Source organism: Piliocolobus tephrosceles, chromosome 2 (genome assembly GCF_002776525.5).
Source record: "Piliocolobus tephrosceles isolate RC106 chromosome 2, ASM277652v3, whole genome shotgun sequence".
Taxonomy (NCBI): Eukaryota; Metazoa; Chordata; class Mammalia; order Primates; family Cercopithecidae; genus Piliocolobus; species Piliocolobus tephrosceles.
The window spans coordinates 191,843,151-191,868,901 of NC_045435.1; the positions used below are offsets into that span (position 1 = coordinate 191,843,151).

The window sequence follows — 25,751 nt, forward strand, 5'->3', positions numbered from 1 at the left end:
CTGTCACCCAGGCTGAGTGCAGTGATGTGATCATAGCTCACTAAACCTCAGACTCCTAGGCTCAAGCTGTCGCCCACCTCAGCTAGTAGCTGAGACTACAGGCGCAGATCACTGCACTCAGCTTAGCTTTTTGTTTTTGTTTTTTTGTGGAGATGGGTTCTAGCTATGTTGCCCAGGCAAGTGTTAAACTCCTGGCCTCAAGCGATTTTCTCACCCTAGCCTCCCACAGCTTTGGGATGACAGGTGTGAGCCACTGCACCCAGCGCAATTGATTCGTTTTAGTGATTCATGGGTGCATACTCAGCATATAGCAAAAGTAGTTAAGTACAGGCCCTCTTTGCAAAGGATGGTCCCAGCTTAGAGGACCCCTTCTAAGGCCTATGATGTGCTGTTGAATGTCTCTACTTTTGTGGGGAGAGTATTAAAATGTCATTTCAGAACTCCTCCAAGATAGCTTATTTATGAGATCTGCTTAATCCAAATCATTGTCTAGAAGTTCTTTTTTTTTTTTTTTTGAGACGGAGTCTCACTATGTCACCCAGGCTGGAGTGCAGTGGCCGGATCTCAGCTCACCGCAAGCTCCGCCTCCCGGGTTCACGCCGTTCTCCTGCCTCAGCCTCCCGAGTAGCTGGGACTACAGGCGCCCGCCACCTCGCCCGGCTAGTTTATTTGTATTTTTTAGTAGAGACGGGGTTTCACCGTATTAGCCAGGATGGTCTCGATCTCCTGACCTGGTGATCCGCCCGTCTCGGCCTCCCAAAGTGCTGGGATTACAGGCTTGAGCCAGCGCGCCCAGCCTAGAAGTTCTTTAGGAGCTTTTTAAAGTAGTAAGATAGCCAGCAAAAATAGTTAGAGATAATAAAAAAAGTTTATTATAACTAGTTAATTCATTTTAAGTCAAGATTATGCTGTAATAAACTTATCCTTTTCTTATTAGTCAGATTTATACCTATTTTGTAACTATTTCTAGACCTTATTAAATATTAATTTACCTGTTTGTAGAAGCTTAAAAGTAGTAGTATTAAATTATAATCAAGATTTACAGTTATGACTTTGGGGCTCATAACTGCTGTGGCTATATCCATATATTTAGCGTGATCCAACTATTGGCTGGATCTTACAGTTGATGGCAAATCCTCTTTTAGCAGTGCAGCAATCAGCATCACTGTTTTCCAGAAATAGAACATAGTCGGCTTTAAATTCGGAAATGCTTCCTCTATGCCTTGTTGAGTCAGTAGAAATCTTACATCTTAAATATCAAGGTCAGAGCTCCTAAAAATTGTCTTAGTTCTTGGAGTCCCATACCTTGCAAAGGCTTCCTGTGCCTACACCCAATAATAAACACTGTTGGCTTCATTGGAGAGACTTTTGTTTTCATTTTGTACAAAAATTCTGTAAGGTTATGTTTTAAAGCAAGAAATAATGTAAGAAAGATGTCTTGAGACCTCTGCCAATTTCCAAATTCATGAGTAGCATTGCAGAATATAATCTTACTCCCGTGAAATACAGTAAGAAACCACAACTAATTATGCCATTTGGTTCTTGAATGTATTCAAAACTTACCTTTTCTTAAATAGAACTATGTCTTTCTTAGACCTCTTCTAAAATAACATAGGAATTGTAATTCCTACCTACAATTCTTGGCTTTCTTTCAGGAATAATATTTACAAATACAGACAATTTAAGTTGCTGAGCTGTGTATTAAAGAAGATAATGATTAGAAAACAAAGTTGAGTTGTAAATGCTCACCCACTAAATGCTAGTTTTGTGGTGCTGTTAATAAGTACTTAGGCAAGATTATAAATTATTCAGGTCATGTAGCCTCAGAATTGTTCTTGAATAGTAAAAATCATGAGTTTTAATTTTTTTTGTTTGTGGTGGGGACGGAGTCTTGCTGTGTCGCCCAGGCTAGAGTGCAGTGGCGCACAATCTTGGCTCACTGCAACCTCCACTTCCTGGATTCAAGTGATCCTCCTGCCTCAGCCTCCCAAGTAGCTGGGATTACAGGCACCCACCACAGTGCCTGGCTAATTTTTGTATTTTTAGTGGAGACAGGGTTTCACCATGTTGGCCAGGCTGGTCTTGAACTCCTCACCTTGTGATCCACCCGCCTCAGCCTCCCAAAGTGCTGCGATTACAGGCATGAGCCACTGCGCCTGGACTTAAATTTACAACTTAAATTCATGAATGCTAAGGTCCTGCTGTACCCATAGTAAAACTAAATAGAGAGATAATAAGGAAAAAATAAAATACATTTATTCATAGGCTTGTTTTGGTAGGCTTTTCTGTTATACACTAACATAATTGCTGTGTTGAAATTGGAAAATTTATGAAAGCTTAATTTACATGAAATAGTACAATATTTACATTAGTGTTACAATCTACATAAAAATTTGCCTCATTGTAGTTTTATTTGCTTGCTTATTTTGAATAGGTAAAGTTCAGAATTTAAAAGATGTGAAAGCTTTATAGGCTCTCTCTCACAACACCCATTTCACCTCCATAGGGGTAAAGATTTAACAGTTCTTATGTATCTTTCCAAAAGTACTTTAAAACTCTTACTTTAATAACTGTGACTGGTTATTTATATATTTACACACACACACACATATATCATTAGAATTAAGCTTAATTTTTAAATATCCCACCTTTTTATTATTAAAAGTTTCAGAGCTATAGAAAAGTACAAAAAAAGGCAATATACAATGAACATCCACATATCGTTCTCCCACTTTCACCAATTTTTAACATTTTGCCACATTTGCTTTCTCTTTCTCAAGCTTAATTTTTAGCGTATGTGCTTCATGCTAAGCTAATACTTAAAAATAAACAAAACTTGGAAAATTGTTAAACTCAGAAATGGTGCCTCATACTTTCATATAATTTTGTAACTGAGTATACATATAAAAGTATACACATCTGGACTGTGTATCGATACTCCTACACCTATGTACTGTGTGTTGATAGATCATAGCATCAGGTTTGGTTTCATAATAAAATGAGCCCTTTGTTTCATTTTTCAGCAATTCTAATTTGAGGATGCAAACCTAGATGGCTCCTAAAGGTTTTGCAATATAAAAATGCCCATTATAGAGATATCAATTCTGGTTATTTCTAGTAAGACCCCTAGATATGTTTGTTTTACTTAAAAAAAAAACATTCTGTACTTGACAGAGTTGAGAAGAAAGAACGAGCCCGATTAAAAACAGTGAAATTCAATTCTAAAACGAGAGATAAAGGGGTGAGTATTTGAAATCTCTACATTTTCGTAATTGCTGTTTGAGCTACATTGTTAAAATGAAAAGGATTTTGCTAAAGGAATCAATCATGATCAGTTCTTGCCATGGTGCTTTACAATGGTAGATACTTAAGTAAGCATTTGTTAAATTAAAGCAACCATTTCACAGACCCTTCCAAATTATCAAAACTATCATTCAGTATATTATTAGCGACATACTTTTGGTCAAGCTTATTTTTATAAATGAAATCTATTTGACCTTCATTCAACTTCCAGTTAGAAATTTGTGTTACTAGGCCGGGCATGGTGGCTCACGTCTGTAATCCCAGCACTTTGGGAGGCCAAGTCAGGCAGATCACCTGAGGTTAGGAGTTCGAGACCAACCTGGCCAACATGGCAAAACCAAAAATACAAAAATTAGCCAGGCATGGTGGCGGGCATCTGTAATCCCAGCTACTCTGGAGGCTGAGGCACAAGAATCACTTGAACCCGGGAGGCAGAGCTTGCATTGAGCCAAGATCACACCACTGCGCTCCAGCCTAGGCAACAGAGTGAGACTCTGTCTTCAAAAAAGTAAAAGAAATTTGTGTTACTAGTGTTAATCATGGCAGATAATTTAATAATGACCCTGCTAAGAAAATAGGCATTTCAGAAATGCTAAGTCATAATCTTAAGTTTACAAGTTGTTGCAAGCAAATTTTTGGAAATTTTTTTGTTCTTTCCCCACATTATTCCTGCTTTAATTTCTTAAGAGAATCCATGTTTTAAATGTTGGAATCAATATGAAATTTTATTTGGCAGAAACAAAGTGCTAGTCATGAGGAGAAGTTTGTAGATGATCAAGAAAATATCCATTAGCCAGGCCTGGTGGCACATGCCTGTAGTCCCAGCTATTTGGGAGGCTGAGGCAAGATAATTGCTTGAGCACCAGAGGTCAAAGCTGCAATGAGCCTTAATTGCGCCTCTGCACTCCAGCCTGGGCAGCAGAGGGAGATCCTGTCAAAAAAAAAAAAAGAAAAAGAAATATATGAAGGCTAGGCAAGGCGGCTTACTCCTGTAACCCAGCACTTTAGGAGTCCAGGGTGGGAGGATCACTTGAGCCCAGGAGTTCAGTACCAGCCTGGGCAACATAGTGAGACCCAATCTCTCAAAAAAAAAAAAAAAAATGTAAAAAATGAGCCAGGCGTGAACTGTAGTCCCAGCTGCTCCCGTGGCTGAAGTGGAAGAATTGCTTAAGCCCAGGACGTCCAGGCTGTAGTGAGCCATGATCACGCCACTGCTCTCCAGCCTGGGGAACACAGTGAGACCCTGTCTCAAAAAAAAAAAAGGAAAGAAGTATATCACTTCTTTCATAATCTATTTTAGAAGTGTATTGGCCGGGCGCGGTGGCTCAAGCCTGTAATCCCAGCACTTTGGGAGGCCGAGACGGGCGGATCACCAGGTCAGGAGATCGAGACCATCCTGGCTAACACGGTGAAACCCCGTCTCTACTAAAAAATACAAAAAACTAGCCGGGCGCGGTGGCGGGCGCCTGTAGTCCCACCTACTCGGGAGGCTGAGGCAGGAGAATGGCGTGAACCCGGGAGGCGGAGCTTGCAGTGAGCTGAGATCCGGCCACTGCACTCCAGCCCGGGCGAGAGAGCGAGACTCCGTCTCAAAAAAAAAAAAAAAAAAAGAAGTGTATTTATTTTTCCTTCACTCTACGTCCTGCCTGCATCTAAATATTTGGGCTGTCAGTGATGAGAAAGATGGCATAGTCTGCATCCCATATTATGGATGTAATTCTGAACAATCCTGAACTCACTGCCGTGGAATATTCTAGCAGTAAGCCTGGAGACCACACTGAATACGTGTTATGTAAATACCACTTATAGCAATGTTTTATGTTTGGGTTTTTTTTTTTTAATACTAAACAAAATTTTTTAATAAAAATTTTGATAACATTTGAAATGAATGTGGAATGTTAACTGAGCAAATAAATTTACTCTCTGAACATCTCTGGTATCACTAAGCACTCAGACTTAAAGCTTTAAAATTTAAAAGACGAGAAATATCTTTGGTTCAAGAAGTTAAATCTGAGAAAATTGTATGTTACATTCAGTTTTTTAGAAATGGTAAATTCCTTTAAAATTTACCTGTAGCTTTCAGAAAAATACCAAATTATATAGTGTGATCTGAAGTAATATTAAAATAGAAATTTGTATTAGAGGAAAAATCCCAGGTAAATGCTCAGGATTTGAAAAATGTGAAATTTTTTGCGCTTGTTTTATGTGTATCTTTAAAAATGATTTAGTACAATATACCATCAATAAATTGGAAAAGGTTGCATGTTGTAACTTTTCTTTCATACTGTAAGAAGTTAACTGAATTAACGACGTGTTTAAATCTTAGTCTTGTTTGTTGACTGTAACCAACTTTATACAGAGTCCCTGTGTTCTAACACAGCACCAAAACTATGCATGATACTGAGTGGGGTAAAAATACGCTTGCCATTGATCAGAACTGCATTTCTTTCTATAATACCATTTCCTCCTCCTCCTCCACCTCCTCCTCCTCCTTTCCTTACATAGTGATTACGGACTTTATTTTTACTACAGACTTACAGCATTTTAGTTTCTCACTAACATGTCTAACATTCATTTGGCTATTTTGAAATACCACATGTGGAAATTATGTATGTAGATATTTAATATATGTATCATGAATTTATGATATTTTATCAATTCTTATATTACACTGTCTCTCTTACAATATAGCATTAATGACAGTAAGTATTAAATGTAGTGCTTTTGATTGAAAATACAGAGAAACTGGAGGTAGCAAGTCTTCAGTTTTGTGTTTTCCCTACACATTTTTGTCTTGGTTGCTTGTGCTATTTTTTTCACCTTTAATAAGTTCTTCACCAGGAGGATATTAAATGTGATACAATTAATACATTTCTTAACTAACAAGCATTTCTTTCTGTCCTATATTATGATATCTTTATGATATCTCATTTTGGCTAACTGCAAAGATAATAAGAATCAGACATTTTAAACTTCATGTTTCTTTTGGTTGTTTGCTGTGAAACTGACTCTGACCACTATAGATGCAGTAAGAGGGATGAATACACTTTTATGAAAAACACATCAGTTGTATCAGATAAAAAAATTATTGCTAAATTCAAAACCATTGAGTCTTATGAACGAAAAGATTAAATTTTTCCCTAAATTAGATTACCATAATTTTTTCTGCTAAAACACTTTCTCCTCTTTCTCCTTTCTAAAATTTGGATTTAAACAAAGATTTTTATTCAAATAATGCTACTTGACAGTTTATAAAATAGTTACAAGCCCAGATTTCCCCACAATACTTTTTCTGTTGATTGAATTTTTAACTTCTAGAGTTCTTTTTTATCTAGTTCCTTTTATCTAAGTTCTTTTTTATCTAGTTCCTCAGAGCCTTCAAACTTTAAGATTGATTTCAAGACAGTCTGCTTGGCTAATGAACTGTGAACTTATTAATCCTGAATTAATTATATAAAAAGGTAAAAATGAAAGTTTAACCTTGTTTTTGTAAAGATCTTTATCAGAATAAGTCTTCTCAAGTCATAGAATTTGAATTTGAGCTAAAAGTCACTTTAATCTACTTCATTTTTTTTTTTTTAATTTAAAGAAAAGTTCTCACTCTGTCACCTAGGTTGGAATGCAATGGTGTGATCATAGCTCATTGTAGCCTCAAACTCCTGGGTTCAAGCGATCCTCCTGCCTCAGTCTTCTAAGTAGCTGAGACTACAGTCGCACACCCCCACTCCCGGCTAATTTTTTTTGTTGTTGAGAGGGGATATCGCCATGTTGCCTAGGCTGGTTTTGAACTCCTGGCCTCAAGCAGTCCTCCTGCCTTGGCCTACCAAAGTGCTGGGATTACAGATGTGAGCCACCGCACCTGGCTACTTCACCCTAATCACCTGGCATCGCATGCGTAAAATAAGGGCGTGCTAAAAACACGCTGTTCTTGTCGATACGCTGCAAAATAATGAAAAATGCAGCATCTTAAAATGTTATAAACTCATAAAGATCAGAACAAAAAAATTCTATTCTTTATATTTTTCTCTTCCCCCTCCAAAAACTAATAATTCTTAGTGTCACTGGTAGGTAAACCTGTTTCCTTCAAAACATGAACGCCTATGACAGAAATAACAAACGAAGCCATTTCTCTTTGATAGCCTCATCATTCTTGTGCCACATACTCTTAAATATATGAATGCACAAATGGGATATTCAAGGAAAAACTTATTTCCAACATGTGTGCAATAAGAGACATCAGATCAACTGCTCAACTCCACATTACAATTACGTAGAAACTGTTAGAATCTTAATTGCCTTATGGCTTTGGTGGACACCAGACTTTATTCCCTATGAAGGACGTGGTGCCAATGATTGGATGTGGTTCTGTGTTATTTATGTATAGTTTTTTAAATAAGTAGAGTAGAACTTAAGAATAAATAAGTCAGTACTGATAGCATTCACGTTGGTCAGGAAACTTCTGACTTTTCTTGCTTGGCTAGAGATGGCATTGATAAATCTCTTGCTGGACTCTGTGTGCTTGATGGACCTTTTAGTTTTCTTCCCATTTTCTGGCTCATCAGCATTTAGTTACCTTTTATCCTCTTCCAAAAAAAAATTTTGTTTGTTTTTAAATATTCAGCATTAGCAATTTTCTCATAATCATTTTGGTTTACTTTTTAAACAATGACTTTTCTGTTGGCTCATCAGAGCCAAAAAAAAAAAAAAGAGATAAAGGAATAACTGTGGTCAGGCCAAAATAAAATGAAGATTACTTCCTAATGAATAAAACGTAATTAAGCAGCAAAGTAGCATTAAATATCTTTTGCTGTAGAGCATATAATACTTGGAAATTTTTCTGGAAAAATGTAGATTAGTATAAACAAATGTTAGCTTCCTTTGTACTATAGTAGTAACTGATTTGCCTTTTTTTGTCAAGTAGCATTTTTATTTTTAGGTCTAAATGAACTACGCTCTTTGAAATTCTTTAGTATTTTCAGTTGCAAAATGTTAGAATTTATTCAAAAGTAGAAATTCACTTTACATGAGATTAAAGTAAAAATCATATACAAACTGCACCCTGTGGTCGTAGGAGTCAGCTTCCACAGAGCTGCTAGGCTGGGCCTTTGTGCACACAGACAGTAGACATCCCTTTGTTTTGCCCCTCCTTCTCTTCTTCAGCAGTCATTCAATGACAAGCGTAAAAAGAACCTCTTTTCCCGAAAATTCCCCTTCTACAAGAACAAGGACCAGAGTGAGCAGGAAACAAGTGATGCTGACCGTAAGTATGTGGATCCAGTGGTCAACTGAAAATAAAATGGAGAGGGACCTGCTGCCCTGCAGTTGGTTGTTACCATGGAGACAGTTTCAAGAGCTGCAGCAGGTTGCTAATTGTCTTCAAGGGCAACTTAACAGATATAAATTTATTTGTATGTCTGTCTTAACTTTTTCTGGCACCTTAGGAATTCTTAATTTAAAGCAAACATTATTTTCCAGTTATATGTTTATAATTTGAACATATAAATATGTATAAATCAATGCAATTATTTGAAGGAAAGATTTTTATGAAAAACACTTCACATTCATACATTCAAAGAATATTTTAGAGGAAGAACATGAATACATGAGAAGCTACCTGTTGATTTCTAGGTTTAATATTGTGAGTCTTTGATACTGGATTCTCTGGAATCATTCCATTTTATCCTATTTCTTCATTATATGTAGACAATCTGGATTTTACTTTTAAAATAGCAAGAAATGGTCTAAAATTTTGCTTCTCGCCCTGAATCAGCCTTCCTGCTAGAACTTTCATTCTTTTGGTAGATCACAGTTAGCAGCTAGCTCATTTCAAAGTTCTAGAAATCTGTAAAAATGCTCTGTAAGATAGATGTACCTGTAATGGTCTTGGAACTGTCTCCTACTGTAGCACCAATTTCATGCATTACTGACAACTATTTTCTTTGATTATCTTTTTATTGCTTGCTCTCTGGGGACTACCCTCTACAGGAGATCCCTGACGACATGGGATCAAAAGGCCTGAGTAAGTGATCAAAATACTCCCAAGTTATTTTTTAACCTCCGTCTACAGACCTACCTTATTCAGATACGTTTGGAGATTCATGGTAGTGCCTTTCTGGCATAAGGAGGTGTATGATTTAGATTGCTTTTAGAATTTGCATGTTTATCACATGCTTGGGACTTCTATTTCTGTAATACATAACTTTTTGTTTTTATTTTTGTTTTTCACATGTCATTTGAAAAATGCTCATAACTATATTTTCCTTTTTGTAATTTTTATGACAGTTACTTTTGCTAGGAACTTTTAAAATATAAAAACTTTTAAGATTTTGTTAAGTGTACCCTCATTATTAGAATGTAGAAATATGCTTCCTTGGAGTTTTATGTTCCACCTTTTTTTCTGTTAAAATAATTAAAATTATTTTGATTATGTGTTAGTAAAGCATTGCTATAATATAAAAACAGAAAACACAATAGAATACTATGCCAGTAGCAGTTTATTGAGGGGATAAGTTGTGTATCTCTTTTTTTTTTTTTTTTTTTTTTTTTTTTTTGAGAAAGTTGTAAGTTACCACCGGAGTATAAGAACTATTTTGTTTTTCCTTTAGCTAAGATGTTGCGTTTGTTTTTGGTTTTTGTTGCTGCTGTTCTTGTTTAATTTTCTAGCTAGTTACTTAATCTTCATATAAAGCTTCACATAGGTTCTAGTATGTAGAAGTCATTCAGTAAATGTTGGAATGAATGAATGAAGCAAGAAGCCATTTTAGCAAATAAAATTTTTAATTTGTGCGTGTTTTCAAATTGCTTAACTATGAAAATTTACGAAACATTACTGAGTAACTTGAGGTTACAGTGACTCATAGAAGTAATCTTTTAATCTCTTGTTTTCTGAAACTTCTTTGTTAATTCATTGATAATTAAGCATATAGCCAATATCTTCTAACTTTCTAAGACCTACATTAATAAGCATTAAATTTTACATGAGGCATTTTTCCGATTTATGCTAAGTTTATACTGGAATTTTAATCTAAACTGTAGGTACTTTTATTTCAACCGTAGTGATTAAAGTTTGTATTAGATTGAGGACAGTATGTTTATGTACAACTCTTTCTGTTAGACACACTTTGTTATTTTTGCATGTGCCTTTATAGGATTTAGAAAGGGCCACAGATTTCCTATCAGTAGTGGCACGCATTGTTTAATCTCTTACATTTGGGGAAAATTATCAATGAAAACCTCTAAAACTGGAAGATACTACCACAGTTTATGTATGCTATAGAATTTATTTTGAGATTGATAGCATACTTTAGAGGTGGTATGGATCAACAAATGGACCCATAGATTTTTCTTATCTGTTAAGTGAACAGAGACATAGGAAACTCTTAGAAAAAGAAACTAAATGAAGAATTTGGTTCCCATATTGATGTTACAATAGATGATAATTATACTTTGACCCTATATCTCTGGTTCTAATTGAAGATTGGGACTTTGGAAGAGAAATACTGTGAAAAATAGTAACTGATTATCAGACAACATTATTCAGAAAAATATTTTATTTTCTGGAGAGTGACCTAAGATCCCTTGAATAATAGATTTCTGTGCTTCATCTCACAGGAATTAAAAGAATGTATTCACCTGGTAACTTGATCATCAGATCAAGATTTTATTCAGAAAATGTTGGAGAAGACAGAAAAATATCAGTAAAATTCTAAAACTGGATATGATGGAGGTTATCACATAAAATAGATGACATAAGGCAGTTGACAAGGTGCCCAGGATTATATAGTAGTAAATACTGGGAAGAAGGATGTGTTCAAGGACATTGCGTGAGGCCTCAGTTGCTTATATTCTAAAGTTAAGAATATAGGGCACAAACTAAGCAAAATCTTGAGAGACTTTAATACAAGAAAATAAGTGCAACTTAATATAGGTAGTCATCAGGCCTTACTGGAACAAAACTCAACCCCAAGCAGAGGTTAAGTTACTCCAGAGCACCCAACCTATTGAAGAGACATGGAATAACACTAGAATATCAAGAAAAAAATGTGTATCTGCTGTAAATTCATACAACCTATGAAAAATGGAGTATTTAATCGAAGAGCAGAGAAACAGAAGTGATACCATAGAATGCTTTGTACAGCCGGGCGCGGTGGCTCAAGCCTGTAATCCCAGCACTTTGGGAGGCCGAGACAGGCGGATCACGAGGTCAGGAGTTCGAGACCATCCTGGCTAACACAGTGAAACCCCGTCTTTACTAAAAAATACAAAAAGCTAGCCGGGCGAGGTGGCGGTCGCCTGTAGTCCCAGCTACTCGGGAGGCTGAGGCAGGAGAATGGCGTAAACCCGGGAGGCGGAGCTTGCAGTGAGCTGAGATCCGGCCACTGCACTCCAGCCCGGGCGACAGAGCGAGACTCCATCTCAAAAAAAAAAAAAAAAAAAAAAAGAATGCTTTGTGTAGACATGAATTCATTTGTTCTTTATTCTGAGAAGAAGAGAGTCAGGTAAATTATATATTTGCCCTGTTGACAGTAGCAAAAACAGAGAAATTGTTTTATCAAACCTAATTTTGCTAAACAGAACTAATGAGAGTACAATGGAAGTTTGGGAGAATGCAACTAAATCATCATTTGTGAAAAGCTAAAAATAAAAGCCTGTGCAGCTTTTATGCTTTAAGGAGGTAATTTTGAAAAAGCTTAAGGGACTAAAACTAGGTAAGATTCCTTTAGCAGAGACTGAAAGGAAACGTAACTCAGTAAAAGATACATAAGGTACTCAGAAGTAAAATTATGACGTAAGATTTGAGACAAGGTTTGTTCTTATTACATGTAGCCTTTCCATTTTTACAACTTTCCATTTTGTACAACACCTCAAAAATTTCCTCAGACACATAGGTTTCCTGCTACATATGTCATTTCTTTCTTCTCATTTTAAAGACGTACACATAGTTGTGCAGAGCTTGTAAATGCCAAAAGCAGACTTATCTTCATTTGCATTACGAATAGGATGTAAGAGTAGTATCATTGCTTCAGATTGATGATGTAGTGTTAGAGGAGAGCCAGAAGAGAAACATGATATACGCTGTCAGGAAGAAGCGTTTGAGTACAATGATAAAACTTGGTTAGAGATTTGAAATAGATCTGTTCATCAAACATCATAATCAGGCCGGGCGCGGGGGCTCACGCCTGTAATCCCAGCACTTTGGGAGGCTGAGACCAGCAGATCACCTGAGGTCAGGAATTCAAGACCAGCCTGGCCAACATGGCAAAACCCCGTCTCTACTAAAAGTACAAAAATCAGCCAGGCATGGTGGTGCACACCTGTAATCCAAGCTACTCAGGAGGCTGAGGCAGGAGAATCACTTGAACCTGGGAGGTAAAGGTTGCAGTAAGCCGAGATCATGCCACTGCTCTCCAGCCTGGGTGACATAGCAAGACTCCGTCTTAAAAAAAAAAAAAAAAAAAAAGCTATCAAAATAAAAATAAAAACTTGAAGAATGTGTTTGTACCATGTATGCCACAGGGATAATATCTTTACACTATTTAACAGGTAATAAGAAACAAGCTAACTCTCCATTAGAAAGCTGGACAAGAGTGCTCAAAAGATAAGCAGATGAAATAAGCATGTAAAAAATGTTTAATTCCCTAGTAGTGATAAGCAAAATGATGTTTTACCTGTCACTTTGCAGACTTTTGTTTAAAAGGAAAACCTGTGACGAAGAGAGTTCTGCTAAATGCCTGCTTTTAATGTATTACAATTAGGAGTATAAACTGGCACAGCCTTTGTGAAAAAGCACATCTTTTGACCCACTAAATACTCTTCAAAGAATTTATCCTAAGGATGTAATTAGAGATAGAGATAAAGCCTTATATGTTAGAATGCTTATTATAGTATTATTTAGTAATAACAGCAAAAATAATTAAAACCATGGCAAAATGCCTTACAATTAGGAAGTGCCTGATCAAGTATGATTTATCCATACTATGTAATATTACATAACCATCAAAAATCATATTTAGAGATAATGACATGGGGAAATGCTCACTATATATGAAAAAAGTAAAATATGAAACTACATATATTGTCTCAGTCTTATAAATAAACGTATGTTTGGAGCTATTTTAAATAGTGTTACTTTGAACATTCTTACCCATGTCTTGTGGTAAGCATATATATGCCTTTCTGTTGGGGAAATAGCTAGGAAAAGAATTGCTGGGTCATATAGATACACTTTTGTCCAGCCTTAGTAGATATTGCCACATAGTTTTCCCAAGTAGTTTTCCCATTTGGCCCGTTCCTAGTATATGAACCCCCGTTGCTGCATATCGTTGTCGATGCTTGACATGTCTGTTTTGTGTTTTCACTTTAGCCATTCTGGTGGATGGTAGAGACACCCTTTGTGGTTTTAATTTGCGTTTCCCTGACAAGTAATTAACTTGAACGCTTTTCTGTATGTTTATTGGTAATTTGACTATCTTCTTCTGTAAAGTGCTTTTACAAGGAACATTTTCAATTATCAGAAGAAAAACATGTTATTTTTCTAATAGCATTCCAAACGATGATGATGATGCTATTCTAAGACCATACTTTGAGTAGTGAGGTTTTATTGTAGAAGAGCTAAGTAGAATGATATTTGAAAGAACTTGCAGAGTTTGATTGTTGTATAGCTTTTGGCAATCTTAGAGGGTTTAAGGTGAGTAGAAGAAATCCCAAAAAAACAGATAGTGAAGAGATTTTGGTAACTTAAACTTTTTATTATATAAATATCAGATACATTCAATAGTAGAAGAGTAGTAAAAATAAACCCTGCAAGTATTTGTTTATCCAGCTTTCATAATTGTCAACTGAAAATTTACCAATTCTGTTTCTTCTGTACTCCCACTTATACTCGCCTTTGCAATAACTAATTTTCTTTAGTTTACAAACTAGAGATGGCAGAGGGTGATACCAATGCTAATATAAACAGAATAACTCTTTTTTTTAATGTGGCATGTTTCTGGGAATGAAATTTAAGGAAATAGGACAAAAAGTTAAAAGGTATATATAAATGAAGACATTCATAATTGTTGATACTTGTGAAAAACAGTTTAAAGCAAATAAAAATACCTAAATAATAAATAGCAAGGTAAATAATTTATCAATCTAATAGAATATTATACACCAATTTTAAAGTATTGCTATCAAGCCCATGTGGTGAATGGAAAGAAATATTTTAATATAAGCTTTTAAAAAACCTACCATTTGACCAGGTGCGGTGGCTCAAGCCTGTAATCCCAGCACTTTGGGAGGCCGAGGCAGGTGGATCTCCTGAGATCAGGAGTTCAAGACCAGCCTAACCAACATGGCGAAACCCGGTCTCTACTAAAAATACAAAAATTTGGGTGTGGTGGTGCACACCTGTAATCCCAGCTACTCAGGAGGCTGAGGCAGGAGAATAGCTTGAACCTGGGAGGCGGAGGTTGTAGAGAGCCGAGATCTTGCCACTGCACTCCAGCCTGGGGAACAGAGCAAGACTCCAAAGAAAAACCTACCATTTTGCATGTGCTTACATATATTAGTGAATTCTTCTTGCAATTTTTAAAGTCCCTGCTTTATTTAAAATGTATTGTAATCATGATTAAGAAAGTTATATCTTGTCTTTGAAAGTTAGAATAACAGACTTATTTTTCATTATGATAGCAGTTCAAAAATCTTATTTAATTTGAAATCTTAAGTTCAACCATTCACTGTACGTTTTAATAGTGATACTTGATTTTAGGAGACTCTGTGAGTGGTGTGGTATAGCAGATACTTATCTTCAAACTTTTTTCTTTTTTGTTTTTGTTTCTTAGGGACAGGATCTCACACTGTCACCCACGCTGGAGTGCGGTGGTATATTCATAGCTCACTGCAGCCTGGAACCCTTTGGCTTGAGCGGTCTTCCCACCTCAACCTCTTGAATATCTAGAATTACAGACATGCACCACCAAGCCCAGCATTTTTTTTTTTTTTTTTTTTTTTTTGTCTCCAGACAGTGCCTCTCCATGTTACCCAAGCTGATCTCGAACTCCTGGTCTTAAGTGATCCTCCTGCCTCACCTTCGCAAAGTGCTGGGATTACAGGCATGTGCCACCATGCCCAGCCTCAAACTTTTTTTTACCTTAAAAAATTTTATTTCCACCCGGGCGCAGTGGCTCATGCCTGTAATCTCAGCACTTTGGGAGGCCAAGGCAGATGGATCACTTGATCTCGGGAGTTTAGTATCAGCATGGCCAACATGGTGAAACCAGTCTCTACTAAAAATAGAATAATTAGCTGGGCCTGATGCTATACACCTGTAGTGCCAGGTACTCGGGTGTCTGAGACACAAGAATTGAATTGCTTAAACCTAGGAGGTAGAGGTTGTAGTGAGCTGAGATCGTGCCACTGCACTCCAACCTGGGCAACAAAGGGAGACTGTCTCAAAAAAAGAAAAAAGAAAAAAATTTCCAGCTGGGTGTGGTGGTTCACACCTGTAATCTCAGCACTTTGGGAAGCTGAAATGGGAGGATCCCTTGAGGCCTGGAGTTTGAGACCAGTCTGGGCAACATGGTTGAGACTTGTCTCTTTTATTAAAAAAACAAAATTTTAGCAGAGCATAGTGGTACATACCTGAAGTCCCAGCCACTCTGGTCTAAGATGGGAGGATCACAGAAGCCCAGGAGAGGAGGTGGAGGCTGCAGTGAGCTATAGTGCAGTGGTATACTGCACTCCTACCTGAGCAACAGAGTGAGGCCCTGTCCCTTTAATTTAAAAAAAAAAAAAAAAAAAAGTTAAAATAAAAATGTCGGTTTCCCTGTCTCGTTGAAAGTTTTATTTTTATTTTTTAGAAATTATTAGTCTTTGTTTAATGCAAGGGGGATATTTATTGGGAGAATATTTGAGATTACATTTACATGGATGAGAAGCGTGCCTATTGTTTACTAAGCAATGAAGTTGTGAAACGGAGTCACTTTTAAGGAGGGGAAGTAGTTGGTTTTAAAATGCAGTGCCACCATTGGTGCATTCCCTTCCAGACGAGACATCTGAATTTATAACTTCTAAAATCCTTTATCTGTATGATCTCAGAAACATGATTTTCATCTTCAGAAACAGAAGCGAAGCTGGACTGAAAATAAGATGATCTCTTTATTTTTAATTACAAAGACATCCCTTCATTAAAATGGGCATCTATTTGCTTAGTTTGTCCCCTTTGCCAGTTACTGCCGGTTCAAAAACTAAGATAGTGCCAACAGTATTTTCTCCATTGGGTTTTATGTCTATATTTGGACTAATTCAGGATCACTTTGCCCTTTTTGTCATATTCTAGTTGCTATTTATAATAGATTTGTTCAGGAACTGTGTTGTACAAAAATAAGGCATTGTCCTTAATTACAGGTGTTTTCCTTTGCTAATATTTATTATTTGAAAAAAACAGTATTTTTAAAGAAAATGAAAAACACTTTTAAAAAATTATTTTGTTATATATGGCTTATATCGCAACATTTTATTTTGATTATTTGCTTTTTAAACTCATGACACTGTTTTCTTTACTTTTTTTCATTGTCCTGCAATTTCAGAACATGTAACTTCTAATGCCAGCGATAGTGAAAGTAGTTACCGTAAGTGTCTTAAGTTACTTGTTCTTTTGTAATCTCGAGTAATCCATCCTCAGCGGGGTTGGAGGGATTCTTAGTGATACGTTCTAAAAACTTAAAGTTATGTGATCGTTATTTTAAAATCAGGGAGAGACAAGTAAAATTCTGTACTTGAAAAATAAAATCATACTATATATGTAAAGGTTAATTTATAAAATTTTAATAAAATACTAAAAACAGTTTAGTATTATTTGTGTACATGATACATATGTGTATGTATTTTTTAGGAGAAGCAAATAGTTAAATGAGGGAAAACTTGTATTTTCACTTTTTTTTTTTTTTTTTTTTTTGAGACAGAGTCTCACTCTGTCGCCCAGGCTGGAGTGCAGTGGCCGGATCTCAGCTCACTGCAAGCTCCGCCTCCCGGGTTCACGTCATTCTCCTGCCTCAGCCTCCCGAGTAGCTGGGACTACAGGCACCCGCCATCTTGCCCGGCTAGTTTTTTGTATTTTTTAGTAGAGACGGGGTTTCACCGTGTTCGCCAGGATGGTCTCGATCTGCTGACCTCGTGATCCGCCCGTCTCGGCCTCCCAAAGTGCTGGGATTACAGGCTTGAGCCACCGCGCCCGGCTTGTATTTTGACATTCTGTTTAATAATTCTGTTTTTAACATGAGCACTAAAACAGTATTTTTCAGTAATGCTAAATTATCATTAGCTTTATTTCCTTTTTTATTCTTTGTCACCAATACTGATCTGGGTCAAGTTATTGTTTATCATCAGCACTTGGTGAACAGAAGAAATAAGGAAACATTTTCAGTGATCGCCAAAAAATAATACTAATTTCTCTTTTGCTGTTTTATATTACATTCTTGGTTTTATTAAGTGAACTGCACAACCATGTGATGTTTTAAACAGACTTGGGGCATGGGAGAAGGGGAGGGTACATAATATCAGTTGTAACACCTTAAAAATTAAAATTACTTTTCTAACTTTCTCTTTTTACTGCTGTCTAATATGAAAGTAATCTTGATTACAGATGAGTATGGCTGCTCAAAAGGTCCATCCTGTTAATATCAGTCCCTAATACTTTTTCATGTTGACAGTATATACTTTTACCCGTCATTCATTTGGTTGATTATTTTTCTACATAGTAGTTACTTAATGATTTTTTTGGTGCGGAAATGATTTCCTGTATTTCAGCATTTTATTGCTTATAACCAGAACCCACTATAGGGTAGTTGAGTGGCTTTCTAGGCTAAAAAGAGGTAATGAAAGTATATACTGTCTGTCTTACCATTTGCATGAATTATTAAGGTGTGAAATATTCAAATTGCATGTGTTTGCTAGTATGTAAGCCATGTTTTACATCCAGTACTTTAAAAAACAGCTTATAAAATATCAGTTTTATATACTTTGATAATAAAATTGAAAACAAATAAATACACACTTTTAAAGCAGAAAAGAATGTTTATGCCAGTGTATGGATTTAAAAGACCTACAGCTACATACATATAATATAAACCAATCGCAAAATTCGTGGTAAAATTGTTATAGGATCTTGATAATTAAAGAGAAAATCTTCAAATACATTATCCAATATTGATTGCTTTCATTGAACCACTTGAGTTAACACAGTCTTTTCTAAATTTTCACTGTGGGGTGAGGGGGGTGTGTGTTATTTTAAAACTAGAGTTTTTGGCCAGGCGTGGTGGTTCATGCCTATAATCCCAGCACTTTGGGAGGCCAAGGCGGGCAGATCACCTGAGGTCGGGAGTTCGAGACCAGCCTGACTAACACAGAGAAACCCCGTCTCTACTAAAAATACAAAATTAGCTGGGCATGATGGCGCACGCCTGTAATCCCAGCTACTCGGGAGGCTGAGGCAGGAGAACCGCTTGAACCCGGTAGGTGGAGGTTGCAGTGAGCTGAGATCGTGCCATTGCACACCAGCCTGGCAACAAGAGCAAAACTCCATCTCAAAAAAAAAAAAAAAAAACTCTTAGAGTTTTTAACTCTTTTTATTTCTTTACACTGGATTCAGATATCATTTGTAGACTCTTTCATTTAGAATATTTCTTAAGCTCTGAACCTTTAATTTAACCTTTAGAAACTTTAACTTCTTGTGCTTTTAAGGTCAAAGCGAATATATTTATCTCCTTTACTATCACTGTGGTTTATTTTATTGGAAGGATTTAGTTTTATGTAAAGCTCTTTTTGACTCACATTAAATTTATATTTTTTACAAAGTTGAGTTAGTGAATTTTTTCATCAGTGAAATAGTAACAATAGTTTTACCTTTGCATTTATAATTTTTAATTTTACGATGTAATTATTTTAAAAATAAAATATACTGTATTCAATATTATAGTTGGTAGAACTAAAAAAGTAGCATGTTTTTAATAGTAACAAGTTACCTAATATGTATATAGATGATAGATAGATAGATACTGACTGCTCATTAAAGCATTAATCTTTAACAGATTTAATATTTCTTAGATTCTAAGTAAACAGCATCACAAATGAAGATTTTTAGATTTGATTATCTATAAAATATAATATTGATTAAATAGCCCATTTGTATTTTGTTTTACATTTAGCAAACTCACTTTTATGACTTTATAATTTGCCACTTTTTTTTTTTTTTTAACTAAATCTTGCCATAAAGTACCTTTCCATATCTTTGCCATTTTCTCAGGAAAGTTGTAGTAATGTATAACGTTGTTCATGAAGAATTAGATGAGCATCAATTATCTTGACACATTTTTCATCTGTGCCTTCACTTTCTAATAGGTGGTCAAGAAGAGTACGTCTTATCTTATGAACCAGTGAACCAACAAGAAGGTTTGTGAAGACTATTGATGTTTTATAATCTTCTAGAAGAATTATAAGAAGTGTAAAAGAATAAGAAGTATAAAAGAATATACTTTTTAATTTGGGGGAAAAAAGTCTAATACCCCTAAAAAATGTTATATTAGAATTTTTTTTACTACATTTATATGCAGAAATTTACTACATGTGTTTATGAAACATAGGTTACTCCACAGTATATTAGAATCTAGTCATTTCATATTGACTTTTATATTTGTGTTTTATTTCCTAAGCAACTTCGTTCCAGTGTTCTTGTTAGCATCACTTTCTTCCAAATAACGCTTTTTGAAAATCTTGGAAGCATCTTTGAGCCTTCTCCGTTCCTCCTTCTCCTCATCCAGTTAGGTTCTGGGCACTGTTTATTCTACTTCTTTCTTATTTATGACCTTCTTTTCATCCCTTCTCTCACAGTGTTAGTTCTCAGTCTCACTACCAATCTCCATTCTTCCAGCATGATCCCATACAACCCAGAGTTTATACTTCTGTTAGATCATCTTTTTAGAACACTACTACTGGGATTATATCACTTCCCACATCCAATTTCTTTTCTGCCCTTCTTTGCTCTGCTTCCTTACAATTTCTACTTCAAAGCCATCTGTATAACACTATACTTTATGCTTTGATTTGCAATGTAAAGAAACATTATCTGCTAACATACCAAATTTAACTTGGTTGATTTATCAATATGACTTCTAACAGAAGAGTGAGTAGAGTTTAAGATCTTAGTCAAGATTATAAAAGAGCAAGTTATGCATCTTTGGTTGATGGTTGAGTGAGATGGAGAAAGAAGAAAAAAATTATTTAAAACAGTTAAGGATATTTTTGTTCTCTAGTGGAATAAAATACATTGATATTTGTTGACTGTTTATTCCTTTTAACATGCAGTTTATCTTTATAGTTAATTACACTCGGCCAGTGATCATACTGGGACCCATGAAAGACCGGATCAATGACGACTTGATCTCAGAATTTCCCGACAAATTTGGATCCTGTGTCCCTCGTGAGTAAACCAGACAAAAACATTTCATTGTTACTCTTAACAATGCCTGTCACTGTGTGTGGGAAAAATAGGTAGAACCATTTTTTAACGGTTTGTACCTATTTTATCAGTTACTCTTCCATCCTCCATATTATTGTCCCTTCTCAGATTTAAATTAATCTGTTGAACTTGACAAAACAATGATGTAAGTAGAAAATGGATTTATTGTGGGTTTTTTTTTAATATTAAATACTTCCCCAAGTTTTTTTCTGTTAAAGATACAACTAGACCAAAACGAGATTATGAGGTAGACGGAAGAGATTATCATTTTGTGACTTCAAGAGAGCAGATGGAAAAAGATATCCAGGAACATAAATTCATTGAAGCTGGCCAGTATAACAATCATCTATATGGAACAAGTGTTCAGTCTGTGCGAGAAGTAGCAGAAAAGGTAAGCATCAGACTAATCCCAGAATATAGCTTCTAATCAGATATGCCTTTGACAGTATGAAAGAGTGGTAGGATAGATACAGCATTAATTAGTTTTATTAACATAATGAATTTGCTTACCTACATAATTTTTGGTGGCTCAGGAAAGTGCATATAAGATAAAACAGGTAAATAAGGTAGACAAAGAAAGTGAAAATCGAAATGGTAACATGAATGTAAGAGGAGAAGTTATTTTAAGGTCATTTGCTAGAGATAGACCTTTTGTTTAACCCTAGCCCTCCAGCATATACTATAAGGAGATAAGGGCCAGGTATGGCAGCACACCCTTATAGTCCTAGCTACTAAGAAGGCTGAGTTGAGAGGATCATTTCAGCCTGGGAATTTGAGGCTGCAGCGAGCTATGATCATGCCACTGAACTCCAGCCTGGGCAACAGAACAAGACCCTGGCACTTAAAAAAAAAAAAAAAGAAAGAAAAGAAAAAGTTCGATAAATCTAACCACTTAAAATTTTTAAAAACTTTTTTTATGGCCAAAGAACTTTTCCAAAAACTGTTAGGAAACACCATTAACAATGTCAAAAGACAACTGACAGAAAAAATTTGCAAGAAGAAAAGCGCTAATATTCCCAATATATAAAGAACTCATAAAAACAGGGAATAGAGACCAGAAACCCAATAGGAAAAAAAAATGGAGAAAAGATGAGAATACATAGTTCACACAAAAATAAGATATAAAAATGGCCTTTGTACATAGGAAATGATATCCAACCATTTCAAATGAATAACTACATTGAAGAGGGGAGAAGGGAGAAGTCTTAATCCCAGAGATTCTTTGAAGACAGAACGATCTGTAAACAAAATAAAATTCTAATTAGTAGGTTTGTTGGGTGGGGTGTATGGTCTTACAGTTCTGAAACTAATATATATTCTAGGGTTGAGCAAATAAACTCGTATAATGACAGTAGTGGGAGTGAGGTTTGGCTGTCAGAAAAAGGGAGAGGATCAAATGAACTCTGTGATAATTGGATTGGAGATATTAGATAATTAGAGCTATGAATATGAACCCATGAATTGTAATAGAGTAGATATAGAAAGATGTGTATTTATATATACACACACATATGCTTATTTGCTCTATCCACTAAGAAGACCTAAAAATAACCCTGAATAAGCCATGAGAATATCTGGTGCCCAGGTCTTGGCTTCTAAATATAATTCGTTAATTGAAAGATCCAAGACTCCTTAGAGAAATGGCTGATTCTGGGGCCAGGACTGGAAAAGTGCAGGGTGAGCCTGTAGCATTTTTGCTGCCAGAAAAACAAGGAAGTACTCCACGAGTGATGAGGGTGTGTAAAAAGGCAAGGAACCAAGCTGTGGGGTCCCTCACTGGCCAAGTCTGAGATAATTTGAATATCAAGATAAATGATAATCACAGATTATAATATATACAGTAAAATTAAAATCCTAGACTCCATAATGAAATAAACACAGATGGCCCCCAACTTAGAATGGTTCAACTTTACAGAGGCGCAAAAGTGATGCATATTCAGTAGCAGCCATACTTCAAGTACCCATACAGCCATTCTGTTTTTCACTTTTAGTACAGGACTCAATGAATTACATGAAAAATTCAACACTTAATTATAAAACAGGTATGTTGGATGATTTTGTCTGACTGTAGAGTAAGTGTTCTGAGCACATTTAAGGTAATCTAGGCTAAGCTATAATGTTCAATAGGGTAGGTATATTAAACGCATTTCAATTTCAATTTATAGTATTTTCAACTTGTGATGGGTTTATTGGGACGTAATTCCCATCATAAGTCAAGGAGCATGTGTATATGAGTAAATAAGTGGATAGAAGGGAACACTTTGGACTGTCTACTAATCAAGGTAGAAGAAATGATTAGAAAATCTTTTGAAAACTGCATGGTAATAATTGTTTCAGGCAAAAACCATCAGTGTATTCTAAAATTAGTGAACATTTGATGAAAAACGGGATGTCTGTCTATATAGTCTCAAAGTGTCCTCCCCAAAATACTTATCAGTTACAAAGGCAAAAGTAATAATTTTACAGTGGAGAAACCTAGCAGATAAAACCTTAAACAAGTGATCAAAATTAGCATCACTGCCAGTGGGACAAATAGATATAATATCACCTCCCAGATGTGATGGACTGAGAAGGACACACATTATATCTGTGATATTCCTGCCAAAAATGTGTAACCTGCCATCCGAGAGTGAGGAAACACACAAACCCAGGTTGAGGCATATTCTATGACATAAATATTTTGTACTCTTCAAAAACATCAAGATCAAGAAAGACCAAGACTGAGGAACTGTGTCAGATTGACGGAGACTGCGGAGACTTTACAACTAAATACAGTGTGTGATCCTATGATCCTGAATTGGATCCTGGACCAGGAAGTTTTTTTTTTTTCTTTTCCAATAAGGAACATTAGATGGCCACTTGGAATCATATTGTGATTATGTAAGAGGTGCCATTGTTTTTAAGAAATACGAGGTAAAAGAGCATTATGCAGTTTATTCTCAAACTATTATGTACATATATAGAAAGAGCTAAAGCAAACATAGAATATTAATATTTCAGTATCAAGTTACTAAAATGTTTAAGCGATAATGTAAAATATTTATATCTGATAAAAGTAGATAATGGATACATGGTGTCTGTTGTTTACTTTTCTATATGTTTGGAGTATTTTACAGTATTAAATTTGTTATTTTAAGTGTGCCCACCAAATTGAAATTATGTGTTGACTTGGACTCAAGTCCTTGGGTTAGAAGTTGCATTATGGGGCCAAGTGTGGTGGCTCACACCTATAATCCGAGCACTTTGGGAGGCCGAGGTGGGTGGATCACTTGAGGTCAGGAATTTGAGACCAGCCTGACCAACATGGTGAAACCCCATCTGTACAAAAAACACAAAAATTAGCTGGGTGTGGTGGCACACACCTGTTATCCCAGCTACTGGGGAGGCTGAAGCAGGAGAATTGCTCGAACCCAGGAAGTGGAAGTTGCAATAAGCCGAGATCGTGCCACTGCACTCAAGTCTGGGTGACAGAACAAGACTTCGTCTCAAAAACAAACAAAAAACTGAAGTTGCGTTATGGGGGAGGGCCTGATTTCGAATGTATTAGAAGCAAATCTGTCATAAATAATAACTACTATTCTGCTTACCACGGAAATGCCCATGTGTATTAAAAACCTGAGTATCCTTTGTCAGTGAGTTTCAGCTTGTCAGAAAAGTTGTCATTTAAATCCAGAATTGGGTCCCATATGCTAGTTTATGAGTTTTTGTCTGTCCCTAGTAAAATGAGAAATAGAAGGATTAAGTAGTGGTAATGAGGTTTCACACATTTGTTTATTTAAAAGGTTTGCCCTTACTCTAGGATTTTTTATCTGTTATGAAATGATAGCTATGGGGAGATGGTAGTTTGGGGTCTTTATGAATACCTTTTCTTGGCAGAATGAAAAATAGGAACCTGGGCCTGGCACAGTGGCTCATGCCTATAATCCCAGCACTTCCGGAGGCTGCGGTGAGAGGATTGCTTGAGCCCCAGGAGTTCAAGACCAGCCTAGTCAACAGAACAAGACCCTGTCTCTTAAATTCAAAAAAAAAAAAAGGGGAGGGGGGGAGCTCTGGTTTTCACCATTTTGAGAAATTACTGATCTGTGAAAACTAGGAACTGTATTCTCATTCCTTTTTAAATATAACATTTATTTGAAAATGGCAAATTAATTATGCATAATCATTTCATTTCCTATCAGGTTTGCTGAGAGAAGTGACAAGTTTGCTTAAAGTGAACAAGGATCCAGACATACCACGATTTAGACTCTGGGCCTGTGGGAAATGTACCTTTGATATTATTGAGAATATTTGGTTCACTTGTTTTTTTTTCTTTGTTCCCTTTATTTTAGGGCAAACACTGTATCCTTGATGTGTCTGGAAATGCCATAAAGAGATTACAGATTGCACAGCTTTACCCTATCTCCATTTTTATTAAACCCAAATCCATGGAAAATATCATGTAAGTGTAAATGCCTGAGGCATAGCCTCTTTGTACAAATTCAGTCACTATAGGGTAATTTATTTACTCTCCTTGCATCTCAGTTTCTATATCTATAAAACTGAGATAATAGTAGTATGTATATTCACCTCAGATTATGTGGTGAGGATTAAATAAGCACTATGGGTTTTAAATTGTCGTTGTAATCATCATCATTAATATTACTAAAGTTATAAGGTAACGTGTTAGCACTTTAAGTAGCTCTGTGTGGCTAGTGGCTACTGAAGTATGCAGCACAGCTCTCAGGTAACCATTAAGAGAATAGAAGAATATGTAACCATTACGTAATACTTTTGGGGGACAAAAAAATAGAATCTAAGTAAAAATTAAGAAAGAGCAAATAGAAACATAGAACAAGTGAGGCAAAACCATATAAATAGTAAGATGGTATAAACTAAGGCAAATATTAGACTACTGGACTAAATGTTCCAACTAAAAGACAAGGATTGTCAGAATGGGTGAAGAAAAAAGTAA

General features: G+C 35.9%; 1 protein-coding gene across 6 annotated transcripts in view; it reads left to right on the forward strand.

Moving 5' to 3' along the window:
- The window catches only part of DLG1 (discs large MAGUK scaffold protein 1), a 271,867-nt gene that overhangs the window by 229,361 nt on the left and 16,755 nt on the right, over window positions 1-25,751 (forward strand). For 2 of the 6 annotated variants that reach the window (XM_031935281.1, XM_023214797.2), the window contains 7 exons: window positions 3,175-3,241; window positions 9,289-9,322; window positions 16,875-16,916; window positions 19,684-19,734; window positions 20,660-20,761; window positions 21,019-21,191; window positions 25,129-25,238. In XM_031935281.1, coding sequence (XP_031791141.1) covers window positions 3,175-3,241; window positions 9,289-9,322; window positions 16,875-16,916; window positions 19,684-19,734; window positions 20,660-20,761; window positions 21,019-21,191; window positions 25,129-25,238 — 579 coding nt within the window. Of the gene's footprint in view, window positions 1-3,174; window positions 3,242-8,463; window positions 8,564-9,288; window positions 9,323-16,874; window positions 16,917-19,683; window positions 19,735-20,659; window positions 20,762-21,018; window positions 21,192-25,128; window positions 25,239-25,751 lie in introns of all 6 variants that reach the window. The other 4 variants (XM_023214799.2, XM_023214795.2, XM_023214796.2 and 1 more) reach the window with 4 other exon arrangements.